This window comes from Gossypium arboreum, chromosome 4 (genome assembly GCF_025698485.1).
Source record: "Gossypium arboreum isolate Shixiya-1 chromosome 4, ASM2569848v2, whole genome shotgun sequence".
Lineage (NCBI taxonomy): Eukaryota > Viridiplantae > Streptophyta > Magnoliopsida > Malvales > Malvaceae > Gossypium > Gossypium arboreum.
In genome coordinates, this window is record NC_069073.1 from 106,969,737 (window position 1) to 106,988,869 (window position 19,133).

General features: G+C 31.3%; 2 protein-coding genes and 1 long non-coding RNA gene across 3 annotated transcripts; all 3 read left to right on the top strand.

Annotated features, from left to right (window-relative positions):
- Positions 1 to 4,734: 4,734 nt before the first annotated feature.
- LOC108458932 (uncharacterized) lies at positions 4,735 to 5,154 on the top strand. Its single transcript, XM_053026792.1, has one exon. It carries the CDS (start codon positions 4,735 to 4,737, stop codon positions 5,152 to 5,154), a length of 420 nt encoding a protein of 139 aa, XP_052882752.1.
- A 3,499-nt stretch (positions 5,155 to 8,653) lies between these two features.
- Positions 8,654 to 13,962, top strand: LOC108458065 (BEL1-like homeodomain protein 9). Its single transcript, XM_017757305.2, has 4 exons — positions 8,654 to 10,368; positions 12,582 to 12,949; positions 13,028 to 13,088; positions 13,173 to 13,962. Exons 1-4 carry the CDS (start codon positions 9,391 to 9,393, stop codon positions 13,692 to 13,694), a joined length of 1,929 nt encoding a protein of 642 aa, XP_017612794.1. The 5' UTR covers positions 8,654 to 9,390; the 3' UTR covers positions 13,695 to 13,962.
- A 3,751-nt stretch (positions 13,963 to 17,713) lies between these two features.
- LOC108460032 (uncharacterized) lies at positions 17,714 to 18,748 on the top strand. Its single transcript, XR_001867450.2, has 2 exons — positions 17,714 to 17,888; positions 18,382 to 18,748. It is a non-coding gene; the product is annotated as an uncharacterized LOC108460032 (long non-coding RNA).
- The last annotated feature ends 385 nt before the right edge of the window (positions 18,749 to 19,133 follow it).

The window sequence follows — 19,133 nt, forward strand, 5'->3', positions numbered from 1 at the left end:
TATCAATTCAATCCATTCAATCAAATTTAATTCAATTCAATGTCAAAGTGTCAAATACTCACCTCAACACTTACCATATGCATTAAATTAAAAATAAATAGTTAATAACTAGTTTTGAATTATAGAAATACAAACTAGAAATTCCGAGCTATTCCTCGTCGACTTTATCTTTCCCTTTTTTAGTCGAGGATTCTGGTACGACGTTAGCTATAGAATTAAAACAATTAAAAACCATTAATACAACACAATTCAATTTTATATTGAATATTTCATTTTTTACTCAAATATTGCCTAATTTCCAATTTAGTCCCTAAATCAAGACTAATTTTGTTTCTTCACATTTAATCTTATATTTTATACAAATTCCACTTTAAACTAAATTTAACTCATTATTTTCACATAAATTCTTAAATTTCAAATTTTCACAATTTAGTCCCTATTACACAAAATTTTCTATTTGTTCTACAATTTAATCCTTTTTCATTTTTAACTTAAAATCTATCAATTTAGTCCCTAATAATAAAATTATTCAACATTAACAACATCTAAAACTCAATATTTTCTAAAATTTTGACATGGGTTCGGTAGTATTCAATACCAGGATTCCGAAAACATAAAAATTACAATAAAAAAGGACTAAATTGACTAACCAATTGAGCTTGAAACTTTGAAACCCTTAGCTTTGGTCTTTCCTTTTCTTTCTTTTTCCCTTTTGTTTCATTTGTTCTTTCTTTCTTTTCTATTTCTTTTATTTTTTATTATAATATAACATATATACTTAAACATTAAGATTTAATATTATATAATATTATAATATATATTTTTAACTTTATATTTATAATAATATACACTTATGCTGCCTCATTTATGAGCAATGGCATAATTGCTTCTTTAGTCCTTTTAGTTTTTTTTTAATTTATAATTTAACTTTCACCATTTATACAATTTAGTCCTTTTTTAGCTAATTACTCTTAATTCATGCAAATTCACCTAGCTAAAACCTAATTAACCACACAACTAACTTTGTAAATATTTCTAATAAATATTTACGAGTCTAATTTAAAAAAATAGTCTCAGAATTGCATTTTCCGTCACCTGTGACTATCTGGTTGTTACAAAGCTAATTCAACAACTGGCATAATGAAGCTTTTTTTTCAAGCTTTTTAATGGCATAGTTTGAAGAGCCAACTAGAAGAGGTGCTCGAGTGGTAGAACTTTCTTATCTCATAGTTTCCATGACAACAAATAGTGTTCAGAATCATCTCCAAACAACTTTTGAAACACCTTCTGATATCACTTGAAAAACCATATTAGTTTGTTGTGAATATCACTTGATTGTTCAATAGCGAGTTTAGTCATAAAATTGAACAAATAATAAAATAGAAATAAAAATAACAAAAGTAGAAAGAGATTTGCACATAGTCGTTTGTTTATACGGTTAGGAAATAATCCTACTCTATTAAGCCTTGCTCAATGAATGATATCTTATTCCTCAATCAATCCAACCACTTATTAGTGTAAGCCCAAACTACCCTTCTATAAAATGTATTTGCAACCCCAATATCTAGTCCTAGCTAGTTACAACCACTCACCCTAACCTCACTTACAAAGGTTTAATTCAATCACTGATGGTCACTAAACTAACTATAAATATGATAAAAGGCAAGCACACCAATTGAACAATATTATAGCTATGGTGAGTAGGGAATATCATATCCACAAGGACTAAAAGTACTAGTAATTAACGTTTTCTTATTATTTAGCCGACAAATTGGGGTGATGTGTTTTAATCTAAAATTACTAAACTAATTTATCTAAGAACGCATCAGAGAATGAAATAGGAAAATAGTCAAAGATAACCAATGAGATAGACAATACCCAGGAAATAATCTATCTAGACTTCACCTGTTATTATGAATCTCAATAAAACGATTTATTCACTTGTGTTTTGATCTATAGAAATCCCTAATTTATGTTAATATCTCTTTCAAGAGTAAGAACAACTGACTCTAGGTTGATTAATTAAAATATCTTTTTAATTAAAACCCCTATTGTCGTATTAACTCAATTTATGGATTCCCCTATTACATTTGACTATAATCTGGTAGATTTATGTTATCCTATTTCTAGGATTGCATGCAACTCTATTCAATTATGCTAGATTTATTCTCAAAACAGAGACTTTTGCTCCATTGAAATAAGCACATTAAACATAAAGCAATATCCCAGAAATATTAAAACAAGAAATAAGCATACATAATTGAGAACAAGAATCAAGTATTTATCATGTAAATTAAAAATCAAATAATAAGATTCATCATAGGTTTCATCTTCCCTTGGTATCTAGGGAATTTAGTTCATAATCCTGAATAGAAACATCTCAAAGTTAGGATAACCATAAGACATAAAGAGACTCAATAAAACTTCGAAAGAAATTAAAAGGAGATCTCCGGTCTTGATGGAGATCCACTTTCGAGTTGATTCCGATGGCGTTCTTCCAGTGTTTTCTTACATCTTCTCTAATTTCCCCCTTAAATCTTCGTCTAATTGGTATTTATAGATTTTAGAATGCTTAGAAAGCTAAAAAATTGAGTTTTTTTTCCCGTATTTGGAAAGCATGGTGCGATATCGACACGATTGGCACATGGGCGTATGGCCAGCTCGTGTGGAAATGCCAAGGCCGTGTGGATCGTGAAAACAGATCTATTTGTCTGATTTTGGCTAATTTTTTGTTCCTTTCTCTCCTAAATGCTCTCCTAAGTATAAAAACATGAATTTAAATGATTAGGAGAATCAGATTCACTAATTTTTATAATTAATCATCCAAAAATGTATTAATAATGGGATTAAAATATGTTACTTTTATAGTTTATCAATCACAATTAATTCTTAAGACTCAGTGTAAAAACAAAGAGAACAATTAGCCAGAATAACAATTCACAACTCTCTACACAAAAAAAAAAAAAACTACATTGAATGTACAAAGTACTGCCTTTTTGTAGGCATCTTAGACTATAATGATAAATGCCGAGAAATCTAAATAAACTTGACTTCTTGTGTGCTTTATAATCAATCAATAGATTCCTAAGTCAATAAGAAACTCCTTCCTTGAAATTAGCCAACAACGACGTCTTAAATAATCCAAGTTGAATTCTATTTCAAACTCTTCACACACTACTCCTTTTGATAAGTTCATTTTCGAGAGCATGAATGTTGCATTTTATGAGTCCTATTTGTTTTAAAAGCAATGCATATGTCAAAAAGGTCATTAAATAAAAATACTCAAGTTGTCTTATATTGTAATTGACTAAGTTCGTTACTGATCAAGTCACTGAGCAAACATAGTTAGACAGTCGTGGTCCTAACAACCTTCTTAATCACTTCACATCAAACAATATAATCTACTTTTTATTGGTCTTGGTGAAAACCATGAATTTAAAAAAGAAGATAAAAAAAGATAGAAAATGCATTTTTTTAATACTTTTGATCAAAGCCTATCTAAGAAAAATTAATTTTACACAAATATGATTGATAAATTTATAATGTTAAAATTTATTTTAAGAGGATTAATTTGATTTGATCACATATTTACACACATACACATATGATTTTATTGGTGAAATGACTCATCAACGATATCTTGATTTTATTAGTGGAATGCCTATTACAGGTGTTGCTGTTTAGCTCTCTATTCCCACTAATCTCTGAATAGAGGTTGAATACCATTCTTTGCCCCAACCTATGAATTGCCCATTCATAGCACAGTAGGAATGCTGAAAGATTACTTTTTCATTTTTGCCTTAATTTTTTTCTCATAATTATTTCTTCACTATCAACTACAGCCTCCACATTCATTTCTTTCTCCATTTCCAAAGCCCTAAAACACCATTTCCCCTCACCAACTTCTTTAATCTTTTCCACATAGGAATCGAGACCGTAGAAGTTTTTTAATTAGGGGCAAAATCTTTGGCAAGGAAAAAAAATCTTGACTCAATTGAAGAACACCGGATCATAGAATTGCTAATCAATCTCTCAGTACTGATTCAGATTTTCTGAATCGAAAGCAAGTAATTTTCAAAGGAGCTTATGCAGGATAGGTAACCCTAAAACTAATGATTATTTTGATTTTTGCTTATGCAAATTAATATGTCGAATCACGTGTTTATTTCCTTATTTTGGGATCAAGTTTTTTCTCAAATGAAATAGGTTTTTTATTTTATTTTTTAAGTGCTATAAGCTATTAATTTTTGGGTTTCTTCCTTTTTATGTAAGGTGTTTTAATAAATGTTTTTTCTCTTAAAGATGAAAAATTGATGGTGTTGTTGTGTTCACTTTTTCATTGGTTTATATTTATGCATTTTTGTAGGGTTAAAAGAAAAATGGAAATGGTTCATTGCATGATGGTTCTTAAGATGCTATTGCATTTGAACTGAGTTATGAAGATTTGGGATTAATGGTAGTGATGGTACTTAGGATGGTACTACATTTGAATTGAGTTTTGAAGATTTGGGATTAATGGTAGTGACGATACTTATGATGCTACTGCATTTGAATTGAGTTTTGAAGATTTGTGATTACAGGTTCATTGTGTTTAGATTATGACTAAGCTATGGAGATTTGGGATTAATGGTTTTATTACATGATGGTTGTTAGGATGCTATCGCATTTGAACTGAGTTACTAACTACAAATCAGCTTTAGGATAAACTTTGCACTTGTCCTGGTTGTTGTTAGCATGGAATCTAAGTTAGTATTTCACGATGGCGATTGCCACTGTAAGAAAGTAAGATGGAAAGTCCAAGCACCTACTAGTGTTATTGCTAAGAAATTCAACTGTTTTGACTATTCTATGAGAGGGAACACTCATTTCATTGTGTCGCGTCAATGGTTCGAGCTTTTGGGTGATTCAGACCAATTCACTATTACATACACTTTCGGAACTCATACCGCAAAACATACATTCTGTAAGTTTTGTGGAATAACTTCATTCTATACGCCATGGTCGAACCTCGATGGGATTGCGGTGACACTCATATGTTTAGACATTGGAACGTTTTCGCATGTTGAGATTCAAAATTTCGATGGCAAGAATTGGGAAAACTTCTATAATCAGAATGGCATTGCTTTACAATCCAAAATACATTCCACCAAGTAGCTCTCATTTCAAGTTTACAAATGGCTTTCATAAAAGAGGATTGCCATTAATTTGATTGTCTTTTGAAAATGCAATCATCTAGCTTCTACTTTACATCTGTTATGTATTAGGGCTTCATGGAACTGAATGCTATATGTATATGGTACCTGTGTGTCTGTATGAATGTATATGTGATTTCTAACTTTTGATCCTAAGTTGGTTGCCATGAAACATTTTAAAGTAATTTAGTTATACTTAAATATTATTTTTAAAAAAAACTGTAATTTTTGTTTAAGACAATATTATTTACTAAATAAAGAGCCAGTTTTGTTGAATGAAATTTGATAAAGAAATGAATTTCAGGTTTTTTATTTGTAAAGATATTTGTAATTTCTATTTTGTGCTTAGCAAAGATTCTTAATATGTATTGTTCATCTTTCATTGGCAGTGTGTTATTGATTCCTCTTCTTTTTTGGCTTGCTTGATTGCTTCATCCACCCACAATTGAGCCATTCATTTATTCACTGAATCACTGTAAGTTCTGTTGTAATTAAATTCTTTAATTTTGTTTTACTATTTTTGAGATTAGTATGGAAGAATTGTGATCATTTTACTATGATTTGAAGATATATAGCACTTTAATATCTTGTAGTAAGTCTACCTTTAATAGTACAAAGTGATTGGCGTAAAAATTAGTCTTGCAAGTAATTATTTGAAGATATGTAACTTTTGTTAATGCATGAACATTATGTTTTGATGTAAAATATAATTCTCAAATTATTTAGTATTTCTAATATTTTGCTTTTTGATTTAAAAGATAATTATATTATTTGTTTCTCTAATAATTTTTTAACACATTAAATATACATTGAAGTCTAAAAATAATAAAACAGATTATATATTATTTTTATAATATTACATATACTATGGTTTTATTAATTCATATTTTATTAATAATTATATTAACAATATTATTAAATTATATTTAATAGTAATCTTATTAATCCCAAAGCATTAAATGGTTTGTGTCCCTCTACATCCACCTGGTATGTCTATCAGTTTCTTTCCCTTTGTTTAGTAGTTGTGAGTGGTTCACTTTAGATCTTATTGGTGTTCCACTACTCTTTTCCACAAAGGTGTTGGACGCTGTGATGGAGGTGCTTATTGGTCTTGTTCTACCAAGGAAGGTGTTGTCTAAGCTTGTTTTACCTGGGAAGATGCTTTTTCTTTTCTTTTCTTTTTTTTATCCTGCCAAGGTTTCCGATTAGTATCAAAGGTTCAGAAAAGTTAGTGCAAATTCACTTGGTTTCAAAACCTTTTAGAGTTTGAAATGTATTTCAATGGCAGTATAAGGTTCGGGAAATGATCCGCTTTCTTGTATTTCTGAGAAATAAAAGCTTTTTAGTCAGTTTTCAATTTTACTAATTAATGCTTCTTTTTATAAATTATTTTTATTTAAAATAATATTTTATTATCATTTGAATTATATAAAAGTCACTTCAATAATAATATGTTAAAATTATGTGATGTGTCTCAATTTCATTTATTGAATTGCCACATACATTTTTTTTTTAATGTTGTTACATTTTGAGTCAAAATGTATAATAAAAGTAAATTTTATGGACAATTTCTGGAAGAAAAAAAAAACTTTTAATAGCGTACCCAGGAATCAAAGGGTGATTGAGGGACCATTTTACTAATAAAGTCTCTCTCTTTATACACGTACACAAGGACAAATCCAAAAATACTTTGGACAAGCCCTCTTAGGTTGCTCCTAAAAGAGTCTGCCTTTGTTCATATATTAGCTAAATTGCTTCGGGGGAATCAATATACATCTTATTCGAGAATGATTCATAAACAGTTTAAGATTTATCAAATAAATTAATTTTTCGATAGGTTAATCCCCTCGTACAAGTTTTGTATGAAAAATAAATGATTTGTTATGAAATATATTTTATTTCAATAGATGAGAATTAAACCCACTATTTTAAAGGATGGAATATCACTACACTACACTTCATAATTTATCAAATAAATTATTTATTTATGCAAACAAATTATCTCATAATACGTTTTGTAAAATAATAAGGTAAAAGAATATATATATCATAATCAATAAGGCAACTGTAAGTGTAAACTCATTTTCCTTTTCTGAAAACTTTCAAACTCTAGCTCTTGTTTGGCATAATGGTTCGCTAGGTCGTTTGCCACCCATCTTTCCCTCGATTGGTCTTCATCTTTCCACCCTCTTCCATGTCAAGCCTAAACTTCGGTAAAGACTTTTTAAGGTTTGCATCTCTTGATTTAAATAATTTTTGAGAGAAATGACCACTTAGGTCAAAATTTAAAAGTTTGGACCTAATCTCGAAAATTTCTTAAGAATTTAAAAAATAAAAACAAATTAGAAAGTTATGTTAAATGTAAACTTAATCAATTATTAATGAGTTGATGATTTCGTTACATGAAACCATAGCTAGAAGAAAAATAAACACTTCAACTGTAAATATGCCACATAAAGATCTACCAGACATCAATGATTTCATTTACTTTTGTCCAGGAAATTTAAAAAATGATTTTTGGCAGGTTACACGATTATATGGTGCAAAACTTTTATATATAAAAATACAGATATAGAGACAAGAGAATCATATAATATAAAAAAAAGGCAAATATAAAATAGGTTCTAACATTAAATTTCCTGTGGAATAAAGGTTAATCATATATCTTACTTTAGCATCAACTACGAGTCCTTTAATATAACTCTTAAAAACAGAAAATAATATATACACACATTGATAAGATAAAGTATATATACTTGTTCAATGTTCGGTTTATTTAACTTTTATTTGTGGGAATTTAAATAAAATATTAATTTTGAAACATGAATTCATAAAAAAAAATGTATAATTGAATCGAGATTCATTTAATTAATGAGTGACATCATGATAATTTAAATTGTATCAAGTTAGTAGTTTGGTTGAAATAAGAATTGTTAGGGTACTAATTTTGAGAAAGATTTTAGATTAATTGAATTGAGAGTTGATATAAATTAATATAATTGAACCGATTTTTATATTTTATTAATTTATTTAATTTAACTCTTTAAATCAATGAAATTAGTTAAATTATTGATCATTAATCTAACTCGAGTTGGATGTGGTTTTAAGTAAACAAGATATATTTTGTTAAAGTTGAAAAGAAAACACAATAAGTTGAGAAAATAATAAAGATTAGAAGAAAGAAAACCTCGTAAAGCGAAAATCGAAAGCATTGGAGGGATAGATGGGATTGAGTGTTAAGATCGGCAAACTCAGCCTGTCTTTCATTCACCAATCTCCTCACGTGCGTCATCACCTCAGAGGCAATGATCGTTTTTTACACAATAAACCAAATTTTCACATCTTCATATTTATGAAATCAAAATAATAAATAAAATAAAATAGGTTTTATTTTTTCATAAAGATATGAATAGTCAGTCATAGAATATAATAATAAAAAAAGCTACTTTTTTTTTCTCCTTTTTTGATTTGCTGGTTAGAATAACCCCATAGCATAAAACACCAAAAGATTAGATAAAACGACAAAACATCTCCCCCAACCTTTGTCAGAAATATCTGCAACACAGTTAGTTCAATTATTACCGCAAATAGCCGGTCATCTTCCGGTCTCTCGAAACCCTATGATCACCAGACGTTCGAAGTGGTCAGAGAGAGAAAGATCACAGAGAAAAAAAATAAACAAAGATTTCGTTTGAGTGCCGGTGTGCGTTTTTTGAGTTTGAGAGTGAGTGGCTAACATGACATTGAGTTCATTTCTTTTTGTGTAAGGAAAAAAAAAAAAAAAAAAAGAACCAAGGAGAAAGATGTGTGAAGTTTTTTAAGTCCCAGGGCCAAAATTTCTGTATTTCTTGAACGAATCAGTTGTTAACTGCACCAGCTTTCTCTTCTCTGCCATGATCAACCTTTCATTAAATCATTTACAAAATATAACCCACACCTTTTATCTTTTTCACTGTTTTTTCTCTAATCAAATCCTTTTTTAATATAAAACCTTACAATATCAAGGATATAGTCATCTTGTTCTACCTATTTACTTTCTCTCTTTGGTTGCTGTTTCTCTTTTCTGTACCCTTTTCAATAAATTTCATTTTTTTTTCTGGGGGGTTTTCTTGTAGACTGAAACAGTAAAAACTGTGTGTGTCTATCTCTTAGAGTTTCAGCTAGAGAGTTTTTTTTTTTTTATTGTTTTTGTGTGGCTATGGCGGAGGGTTTCGAGCCCTACCATGTCCCACAACAAAGCAGAAGAGATAAGCTAAGAATTGTGGCACAAAACCACTCAGCTTGTGTTGAATCGACGGCTGTTACACTTTCAGGCTGCTCAGGTCTACTTCCTTTGTACGAGGCTTCTCTTCTTTCCTCCGATTTGTTGACTTGCGCTGCCAACGCTAGTGCTAGCCATGACTTTCACCATCACCAGGCCAACCAGCTTTCGGCTTCGGCTTCTGGTAAAAACAGTAGCCTCGTTTGTGGAGTTAAAGGTGTGAATTCCATGGGTTTTGTTGGTGGGGTTGTTAATGGTTCTTCATCAGCTTCTCATCATCACCCTTATTTGGACGGACAATCGTCTTTACCCGTGAACCCTAGCTCCATTCATGATATGAATAACAGCCCTTTCCTTTATACCCCGCAAAACCTTCAAACCATAAGAGATTTTGACCAGTCTTATAACAGTGGTGGTGAAGTCGTGGTTTATAAACCTGAACCTTTGTCCTTGAACCACGAGTCCAGTGCCACTGCTCAGGCCTTGTCTCTTTCTTTATCTTCTCATAATACCCACCAAAACAATCTTCCTTTGGAGCTAAATCTACAGAGATACGGGTCTGCTATCTATAGTGACAAGGTCACTGACAGTGGCTATGTGGTTCCAAGCATTATTCGTGGCAGCGCTTCTACGTCGAATGAGGTTTCCAGGGGCTCCCTCCCTCTCGGGCCTTTCACTGGCTACGCTTCGATTTTGAAAGGATCCAGGTTTTTGAGGCCCGCCCAGATGTTATTAGAAGAGCTTTGCGATGTGGGTAGGGGACTTTATGCTGAAAAAATGACTCCTGATTCTTCTTTGATGGACCCTTCATTGCAGAATTTGAGTGGTACTGGAATTATTGATGATTCTCTCAGTGGGGGGGATGGTGGTGAGAGTAGAAGAAAGAAGTCGAGGCTAATTTCAATGCTTGACGAGGTTAGCTTCTCATTTTCATTTCTTCTGATTTGGGCTTTGATATATATGAATGATCCGGCATGCAGTTCATTTTTGATGTACTTTTTTTTTTTTGGGTTTCATGGTTGGCAGTCCTGGTTTTCTGTTCTGCGAAGTTGGTCTTAAAACGGTAGTATATTAGTTTATTTGTATCCGTGTCTTTATCCCCCTTTAAAATCTTCCTTGAAGATGGTCTCTTTATGAAACTCGAGCGTTTCTGTCACTGTAGAAGTCATCATCCAGTATTAAAATAAACAATGTCAGATACTTTTTAATGGCTTTAAGTTTAGTCAGTGCTTGAACCAACATGCAATCTTGGGTGTTGCATGCATATTTGTCAGTAAAGTATACTCTACCTTCATCCATTTTTATAAAAAAAAAAAAAAATGAATGTTCCCTTCCCTCTGTTGTTTACGAGCCTTTCCTCGATTGAATACTACGTGAATTAGATTCTTGCATTTGATGAATGGCCTCTATGATCACCAAAAAAAATTATCCTTTTATGTAAAGGTGATAGTAGGGAATATATGCATTAAGATAAGTGTTAAAAAATGCTTCACAACCATAGAAAGAGTTCTAATAAGTGACAATGTCACCAATGTTTGGGGCTACTTAATGTGCTTTTTAAGTGATTGAAGGAATCCATTTGAAAAGATTTATACTCAAAAAAAAAAAAAAAAAAGGTTTGTGGAAAGCATAATTGGTTATTCCAGATCTACAGAAGACAAGTGCTATTGCTTCATTTAGTTACTATAACACTGGTGTCTATGTAGATTACTGATCTTATTAGTCCTCCACTTTTTATCCAAGTACTGTTTTTAAGAGTTAGGGATAGTTAACTGGTTCCTTAGAATGCTTATTGTAGTCAATAAAATGGCAAACCAAACACCTTGAAATTTAGAATTTGCTACTTTATCCGGAATAACAGGCGTTTGCAGTGCTTTAAATGTTTTGATAAGCTACTTTGATAAAATAATAATACTGAATCATGAGTTTAGTGATTCATGTTTTGGTTGGGCCCAAGAGAAAAGCTTCATCAAACTTAATGTTATGATGACAGAAGGCTTCAGACTGCTTATCTTTTTAGCTTTTGCTTGTTGAATAAATCTAAGTGATATGTATTCTGAAAGTCGGGGGGAATTATCTCTCAGATGTGATAACTTTCCTGTTATTGTATTGAGAATTGTCTGTTCTTGTAACTGTTAAGTATTGTCTTTGTTCTTTTAGCTTGTTGCACTTCACTGTTATCCGGTCTGTGATTTGAAGATGTGTTTTCTTCAATTTCATATAAAACTCTTATCAATTTCCTGAAGCTAATCAAGCTGTGTCCTTGATGGTCTCTCCGTCGGGACATAGAATAGACGAGTAATTGCATGTTCTAAATGTTTGATTGTCTACCATGAAATGGTTTATGCCATAAGTTCTTCATGGGGCAATATGTTGGGTTATAAATTATAATATTTTCTAAAGCTTTCAAGCACAAGTTTTAAGATATGTACTTTAAATGTTTGAATAATGATTTATAAAAGATCTAAATAGTATGTATGACCATTGAACTTTCTGTTTTCATTCCATACGAAGCATAGTTTATTCTTAACTTATTATCCCCAAGTGGGTGCTCCTCTGGCCCTCATTTCCTATTACAAGTAGCTAGAACAGTTCGATGTGATGAACTGAGCTGGTAAAATAAGGGGGTCATGTTGATACAGTCTTTTGCTTGGCAGTTGGTTTGGTGCTTCATGGTGGAAATTATGTACTAGCGTAAATCCTACATACTGGTTTTCACTTCATAAGGAAATTGTTTGGGTAGTTGACCAAATGTCAAAAGTGCATAGCATCAAAACAAGTATCTTGTTCTTTCAAAATAATGCTGTTGTCTTCACTAGGTGCATCAAGCTTCAGCCTTTTCGGTTTGCCTTTGTTTAATGGTTTGATCTATAGTTTACTGTATTTTCTTCCACTGGATATTGTTAAGGGTTCAATTTCTGTTACCATATTTAGTTCACAATGACTTTATTTTTAATTTCTTGTAAGGAACTGTGTTTATTGTTGATTAAAATGAATTTTTAGACTGGATGTTACCACTCAAGATCTTAAAAATTCCTGAATCGGTGCTTTTTGATTTTCAGAATCGTACACCCTTTGCTACTTGTTAACCATTTTGCAGCTTTTCTGACCATCTTTATCATTATCAGGTTTACCGGAGCTACAAACAATATTATCAACAGATACAAGCTGTAGTTGCATCGTTTGAATATGTTGCCGGACTGGGCAATGCTGCTCCTTACGCAAACTTGGCTTTGAAAGCCATGTCTAAACATTTCAGGTGCTTGAAGAACGCAATCACCGACCAGCTTCAGTTCATTAATAAGCCTCATGGTCAAACAAGCCCGGGAAAAGATGAAGGTCCAATGTTTGGAAACACTGAAAGAAGCCTTTATAACCGAGCTGTTCATAATGCTGGGTTCCATGAGCACCAACCTGTTTGGCGACCTCAACGAGGCCTTCCTGAGCGTGCTGTAACTGTACTTCGAGCATGGCTATTTGAACACTTTCTACACCCGTAAGTACCTGAATTGCAAAAGTTAACCTGGCATTGGTAATTGATTGGTTTTTTAAACTTTTTTGTTCAATGTTTCAGTTATCCAACTGACACAGACAAGCTTATGTTGGCTAAACAAACTGGTCTATCACGGAGCCAGGTTTGCCATTTATCATCATGTTTGCGTTCTTTTATATTATCATTTTGCAAACATTAACTTCGAAAGGATACTGTTGTAAACCAGGTGTCGAATTGGTTTATAAATGCGAGAGTGAGACTTTGGAAGCCAATGGTAGAGGAAATACACATGCTCGAACAAGCTCAAAAAAATTCGCAAAAGGAGGCTAGAAATCCGAACAAGCCAAGTGACCATTTGTCTTCCGCAAACTCTATCGCACCCGAAAACCCATCTACCTCCTTTCAAAGGGCTCAGGATACCCCATCAAAGCGCACAAGAAGTGAACCACTTTCCGATATACCCCTTGGAAGTGAACCACATAACTTGACGTACAACAGCTTATCAAGCCATCCACATGTTGGTATGGGTGTTAGCATGGCTGGTGGGAGTAATGGTGTCTCCTTAACACTTGGTCTTCATCAGAACAATGGTATCAGCTTATCTGAGCCATTTCCTTTTAATGCAGCTCAGCGGTTTGGCCTTGGCCTAAGCAGTGAGGGGTATGTTATCGGTGGTTATGAATCACAAAATCGGCATTTTGGCAGGGATGTTATGGGAGGACAACTTTTACACGATTTTGTAGGTTGAAAAAATGTTTCAGAGAAAAAAAGCTTTCTGGTCATTATTTAATTGGACAGTATATTATACTAACGAAGTTTCGAGTAGATTAAAGCCAATATTGATTACCAGAATGCAAGCTGATTGCCATCTATTTACAGTGTAAGATCTATGCCATCAAATCAAGTCCATATTTTCTTTCAGAAAATGTCTGCCGCGGCAAAGATTATTGGTGTAAAATTCTTGTGTAAAATTATAATTTACATGATAGAAAATATAAACTCCTGAGGCCGTCAAATCATGTCTGGCCTTAGAATATGCATGCATGGGTTCCATTATAATAATTCATTGTTGTCGTTTCAAAGGCAAGTGAATTCTACTGACTATTTCTTATCCCTGTTTAAACTGAGCACCTTTAATACAAGTAGCTTGGCAGGGCTAAAGCACTTTTGATGGAGAAAGTTGGAAATTCAGGTTTATAAAGAGGGGCGAAAAACAAAATGATTTAATCCTGGTCAAGGAGATATATAATATGTAATATGGAATGTAATATAATAATACAAAGTTTTGGGAATTTGGTTAATGTAGTTGCATGGATGGTGGGTAGGGTTGTCCACTGGTGAATGTGGCCTCTAAATTCTTCAGTCTTTTCAGTCTTTGATTATATTAATTTATTCGAATAATGGTATCGTTTTGGTTGAGGTTGAGGGCAGGCAGTGGCAAAGGGAGAGCCGCCTCGATTTCCACTCATACGCTGGGGTCCCCCCGAAAGAGGCGGGGGGAGGGGGAGAGACCGTAAGGTGAAAGGTTATTTTGTAAGGGTATACTTTGATTCAGATAGTACACAAGTTGAGAGAGGAAAGCAGGGGAGAAGCTGTGGTCCACTGGTAGATGATTGGTGAAAGCTGTGAAGTTCAAAAAGAGTGCAACTGCAACACTGGCAGGCCTTGGTGCACTGCATGCCTTTTGCAAAAAAACATTGCTGTTGTTGGTGCTGTGGGGTTGATGTTTGAGCTTAAAAATCAAATCAAAAGCAGCTTTCTTTCTTTTGATACGTTGTTACTGTGGTGCAGCTGTTGATGATATTAGGAAACAGATTAGCAAATCCAGGAGTTAGGTTAGGCATCTAATCATGTTTTTATTTGTGGGAATTAATCAAAGGTTGGTAAAAGGGAGAGAAAGTAAATTCTCCATATACCAAAAGAGGATTTGGAAAGCTGGCGGTTGAGTCGAGGTAGGCTCCAGGACACCATCAATGGCTCATTTGTTGCTCTACTGTTTCCATCATTTGAGTTAAAGTCTCACGTTGTATTCTTTTCTTTTTCTATTTTAAGTGTTAACCAAACAAATGGTACTGGCAGAATCCTATTTCAAACCGTCTAATCTCTAGTGGATGAGTTTTTTTTTTTTTCTTTGCTTCTTGGAGTAATAAAAACAAGCCCATGAAGATTGTATTACAGCCACAGCCCATCTAGCCCTTTGCCTCCATGGCCTATTTATGACAGACCTCAAGCTCCTTTCCATTATAGAAACAAGGTGATTATGCCAGGTTGGTCCATTCAAACCATTGGCCTTTGTTTCTATGGCAAAGAATCTTGAAAATTGTATTATTCTACAAGTTCTTTAAAAAAAAAAAAAACAAACAGAAAAGAAATTGATAAAAAACTAAAAAGTAGTCACCCAACTATTAGTGTGTTTCTATTTTGGTCGCTTAATTTTCAAAATTTTAATTTAGTTACTAATGTTTTAGATTATTTTTATTTTGGTTACTCTCCATTAAATGGTTAATGGAAGTGATGATGTGACCTTTTTATTACTGTTATAATAACACATTTAGTCTTCAATATTTACACGATCTATCAATTTGATCCTAATTCTAAATAATTCAATAAATTTAACCCTTGATTTACAAATTTTATCAAATTGATCCTAAAACACATATAATTAAATATAAATATAATTATATTTAAACACACATAATTAAATATTGATAAATTTATATGTAAATTAGTAAATTTGATAAACCCAAAAAGTCATAACCTCGAAAACTAATTAAATTTGTGATTTTTATAAACTCTCATTCATGACCGTGCTAATAGCATTCTCAACAGAGAAACCTAATTTTTCCTATAAACCTAACAAATATTTAACAAATAAAAAGAAAAAAGAAAAAGACTCCTATAAACCTTTTTCAAATCATCATGTTTTGCATTCTTGACAACATGATGAATCATCTAATATTTTACACCCATCTCTAAGCATAAAATTTATTGTAAGGCTTATTTTCATCTAATTTGTTTGTAAATTAGTTAGAAAAAGATGTAAATTTAAATTTTTAGTTTTGTAATATTTTAAATTTTTAGATACATGTATTTTAAAATTTATTATTTCTTTTATATTTAAAAATATATATACATATTTTTATATTTTTCTTTTAAATTTTTAAATGTTATTATAAATAATAGATTATGGCATCATCAGTACCATGTGTCACAACCTAAGAGTGCAATGTGTCTTATATTTAACATTGTCACAAAAAGTATTGGCAAAATGAAAATTCAGGTACCAACTTGCATATGTACCAACTTGGAAGGTGTCGATTAGGGGCTAAATACATATATGAGCCTTATAATTATAATTAAATATAAACACATAATATTATTTATATATAAACACATAATATTATTTATATATAAATAATATATTTTATAATTTTCATAATATATAATTTTTATTTAATTATATGTGTTTGAGGATCAAATCGATGGAATTTGTTAATATGAATGGTTAAATTTATTGAAATATTTAGAATTAGGATCAAACTGATAGAATGTGTAAGCATTGAGAACTAAATATGTTATTATACTAGTTAAAAAATGGCACATCATCACTTTCATTAACCATTTAACATAGAGTGACCAAAATAGAACCATCTAAAGCGTGAGTGGCCAAAATAAAAATGATCTAAAATGTTAGTGATTCAATTGAAAATTTTTATATTTGGGTGACCAAAATAGAAACACACTAATAGTTGAATAATTAATATTATAATTTACCCTAAATGAAAACTACTATAACAATGATAGCATATGTCAAATTAATCTCAAGTCCAAGTTCTAAAACCAAACATTAAATTTAGGTTTGGATTTAAATCACTTCAAAATTTAAAAATAATAAATTAATATTAATTAAAAGAATATTTTTAAAAATAGGTAAACTATACCATTAGTCATCTAACTATTAGCATGTTTCTTTTGGTTACCAAACTATAAATAATTTCACTTTTATCACTAATGTTTTAGATCGTTTTATTTTGATCACTCTCCATTAATGGTTAATAGAAATGGCATGGCCTCTTTCTAACGGGTTGAATAACATATTTAGGTCTCAATACTTACAGATTCTATAAATATAATTCTAATTCTAAATAAATAAATAAATAAATAAATTTAACATTTAACATTTATAAATTCTATCCATTTCATCCTCAAACACATATTAAATATAAATATAATTAATTTATGTAAAAAAATATTTGTGTATAACATAGAAATCAAAGAAGAGATAAGTATAAATCTATAAGACTTACTTGAATAAAATGACAAAATTTAATGTTTATTTTGTTAAAATAAAAATTAAATAAACTTCTTTTATATATTTATTGAATTTAATTATATACATTGTTGCTACCTACAGTTGTTGTTTGCTTAATATGAAAATTGTCAATAGGAATGCTTGACTACAGTTGTCACATCTTGAAAATCGGGTTGGTAGTATTGATATTAAGTTATAGATTAAAAAAAGAGTAAATAGAAAACACGTTAGTAATTGGGACTAAATAGGAATAAAAGCTAAAATAGAGAACTTAAATGGGTAAATTAGGACTAATGGTTAGTGGGGGACTTGTTAAAACAATGGTAGAAATAGGAGGGATTTAAAGGACAAATAAACCGAATTTAGAAATGAATTTGGCTATATAAGCCATCAGTGTTCATACTTTCTTTATTTTAATATTTTCTTTCTTTTCATACTTTCTTCATTTCAAAAATTTGTTGCGTCCGGTAGTTGGTTTGCTCTTAAAATTTTCGTCACATGGTATTTTCTTAGCAACCAAGCACCATTTTCTTCTTTAAATTTTCAAGTAAAACACCATTTTTTCTCTTAAGCATTGGGTCGGTTATTGAGTGGACCACTCAAGAGTCACAAAGGATAGCAAGATCGAAGGTAAAAAATCTATTTTCATATCAAATCTGCATGAAATGCTTTTGACTAAAGTATCTACGGTTTAGATAAGAAATATAAATAATCTTTGTTTTTTTCTTTTTAAATGTTTGGCTTCATGAAAATGATAGATCGAAGCTGGTGAAGTTATGAAATGTTATTTTTAAATGATTTTCAATGAGATTTGATAATATTAGAAAGTTTTACGATCTGATTTAATAAAGTTTTTAAGGGAATTTATAAACCAAATAGTTTTGCTCTTGAGGAAGACGATGAACAATGGTTGGTTGTGGAATAAAAAAGTTAAGTAGGATTACCCTTTTCTTTGTAACAACTTGGATTTGCAAATATATGTAAGCTAGGAGGGTTAAAAGTTAAAAAAAAGGGAAATAATGACATAGTAAAAATTTGTTAGAAATCATGTAAATAGTGGGCTGCTGTGGAGTAGAGAATGAATTGAATTATTTTAAACAATTATGTGATGTGTATTTGTTAGTGCGAAGTTGAAAAATTCGGAAGAGCATCGACTAGCAAAGATAAAGGCAAGGAGAAGGTTACATAGTCAATGTTGTGGTGAACAAGATGAGTACTTTGTGTACTGCACTTGAAAGCGAGGTCACGCAGGACTGGAAGACAAGTAAGACGTGCGGATTTGAAGAAATACATATGTGCATCTAGGGTTAGGTTAAGTATATACTATATAGATATAGGCGTCTAAAGTTTGTTATATAATATAAATATGCGCAATGTTATATATATTATATAAGTGTTATGGGACTTAATTTATATAATATATAATCATGATGTAAGAAGGGTACTGCTATATACAATAAATGCATGCGCAGGTTTTATTTATAATATAATATGCATTAAAAGGGTTTTGTATTATTTAATATATAAATGTATATATGCAGTGTGCGAACCTTAAATCTACTACGCTGCGTGTGTACCTATAATATTATGAAAACCTACATTGTATGCTAACATCTCATATGTGAACCCTGTTATTTTATGCTTGATGTTCTGTATATGCGAGCTTAATGCTTTGCGAACTATATTATGACATGTTGTGGTACTACGAGCTCTGTTAAAATTGTGTGCCTAAAATGATGTGATATGTAAATGTGTATTACTGTGATATGTTGGCATTGTGAATTTTTGGAATCACTGGATATAGTTAGCATGCCATAAGATTGTGAGTGCTCACTCATGTAGTATGATACGACATTGTTGCCTGGTGATTCGATG

Excerpts from the sequence above, each read along its gene's own strand:
- LOC108458932 (XM_053026792.1), top strand. The coding sequence starts at position 4,735 with ATGGAATCTAAGTTAGTATTTCACGATGGCGATTGCCACTGTAAGAAA.
- LOC108458065 (XM_017757305.2), top strand. The coding sequence starts at position 9,391 with ATGGCGGAGGGTTTCGAGCCCTACCATGTCCCACAACAAAGCAGAAGA. Across the intron at positions 12,950-13,027 it reads TTTGAACACTTTCTACACCC|TTATCCAACTGACACAGACA; the intron begins GTAAGTACCTGA and ends TCAATGTTTCAG. Across the intron at positions 13,089-13,172 it reads CTGGTCTATCACGGAGCCAG|GTGTCGAATTGGTTTATAAA; the intron begins GTTTGCCATTTA and ends GTTGTAAACCAG.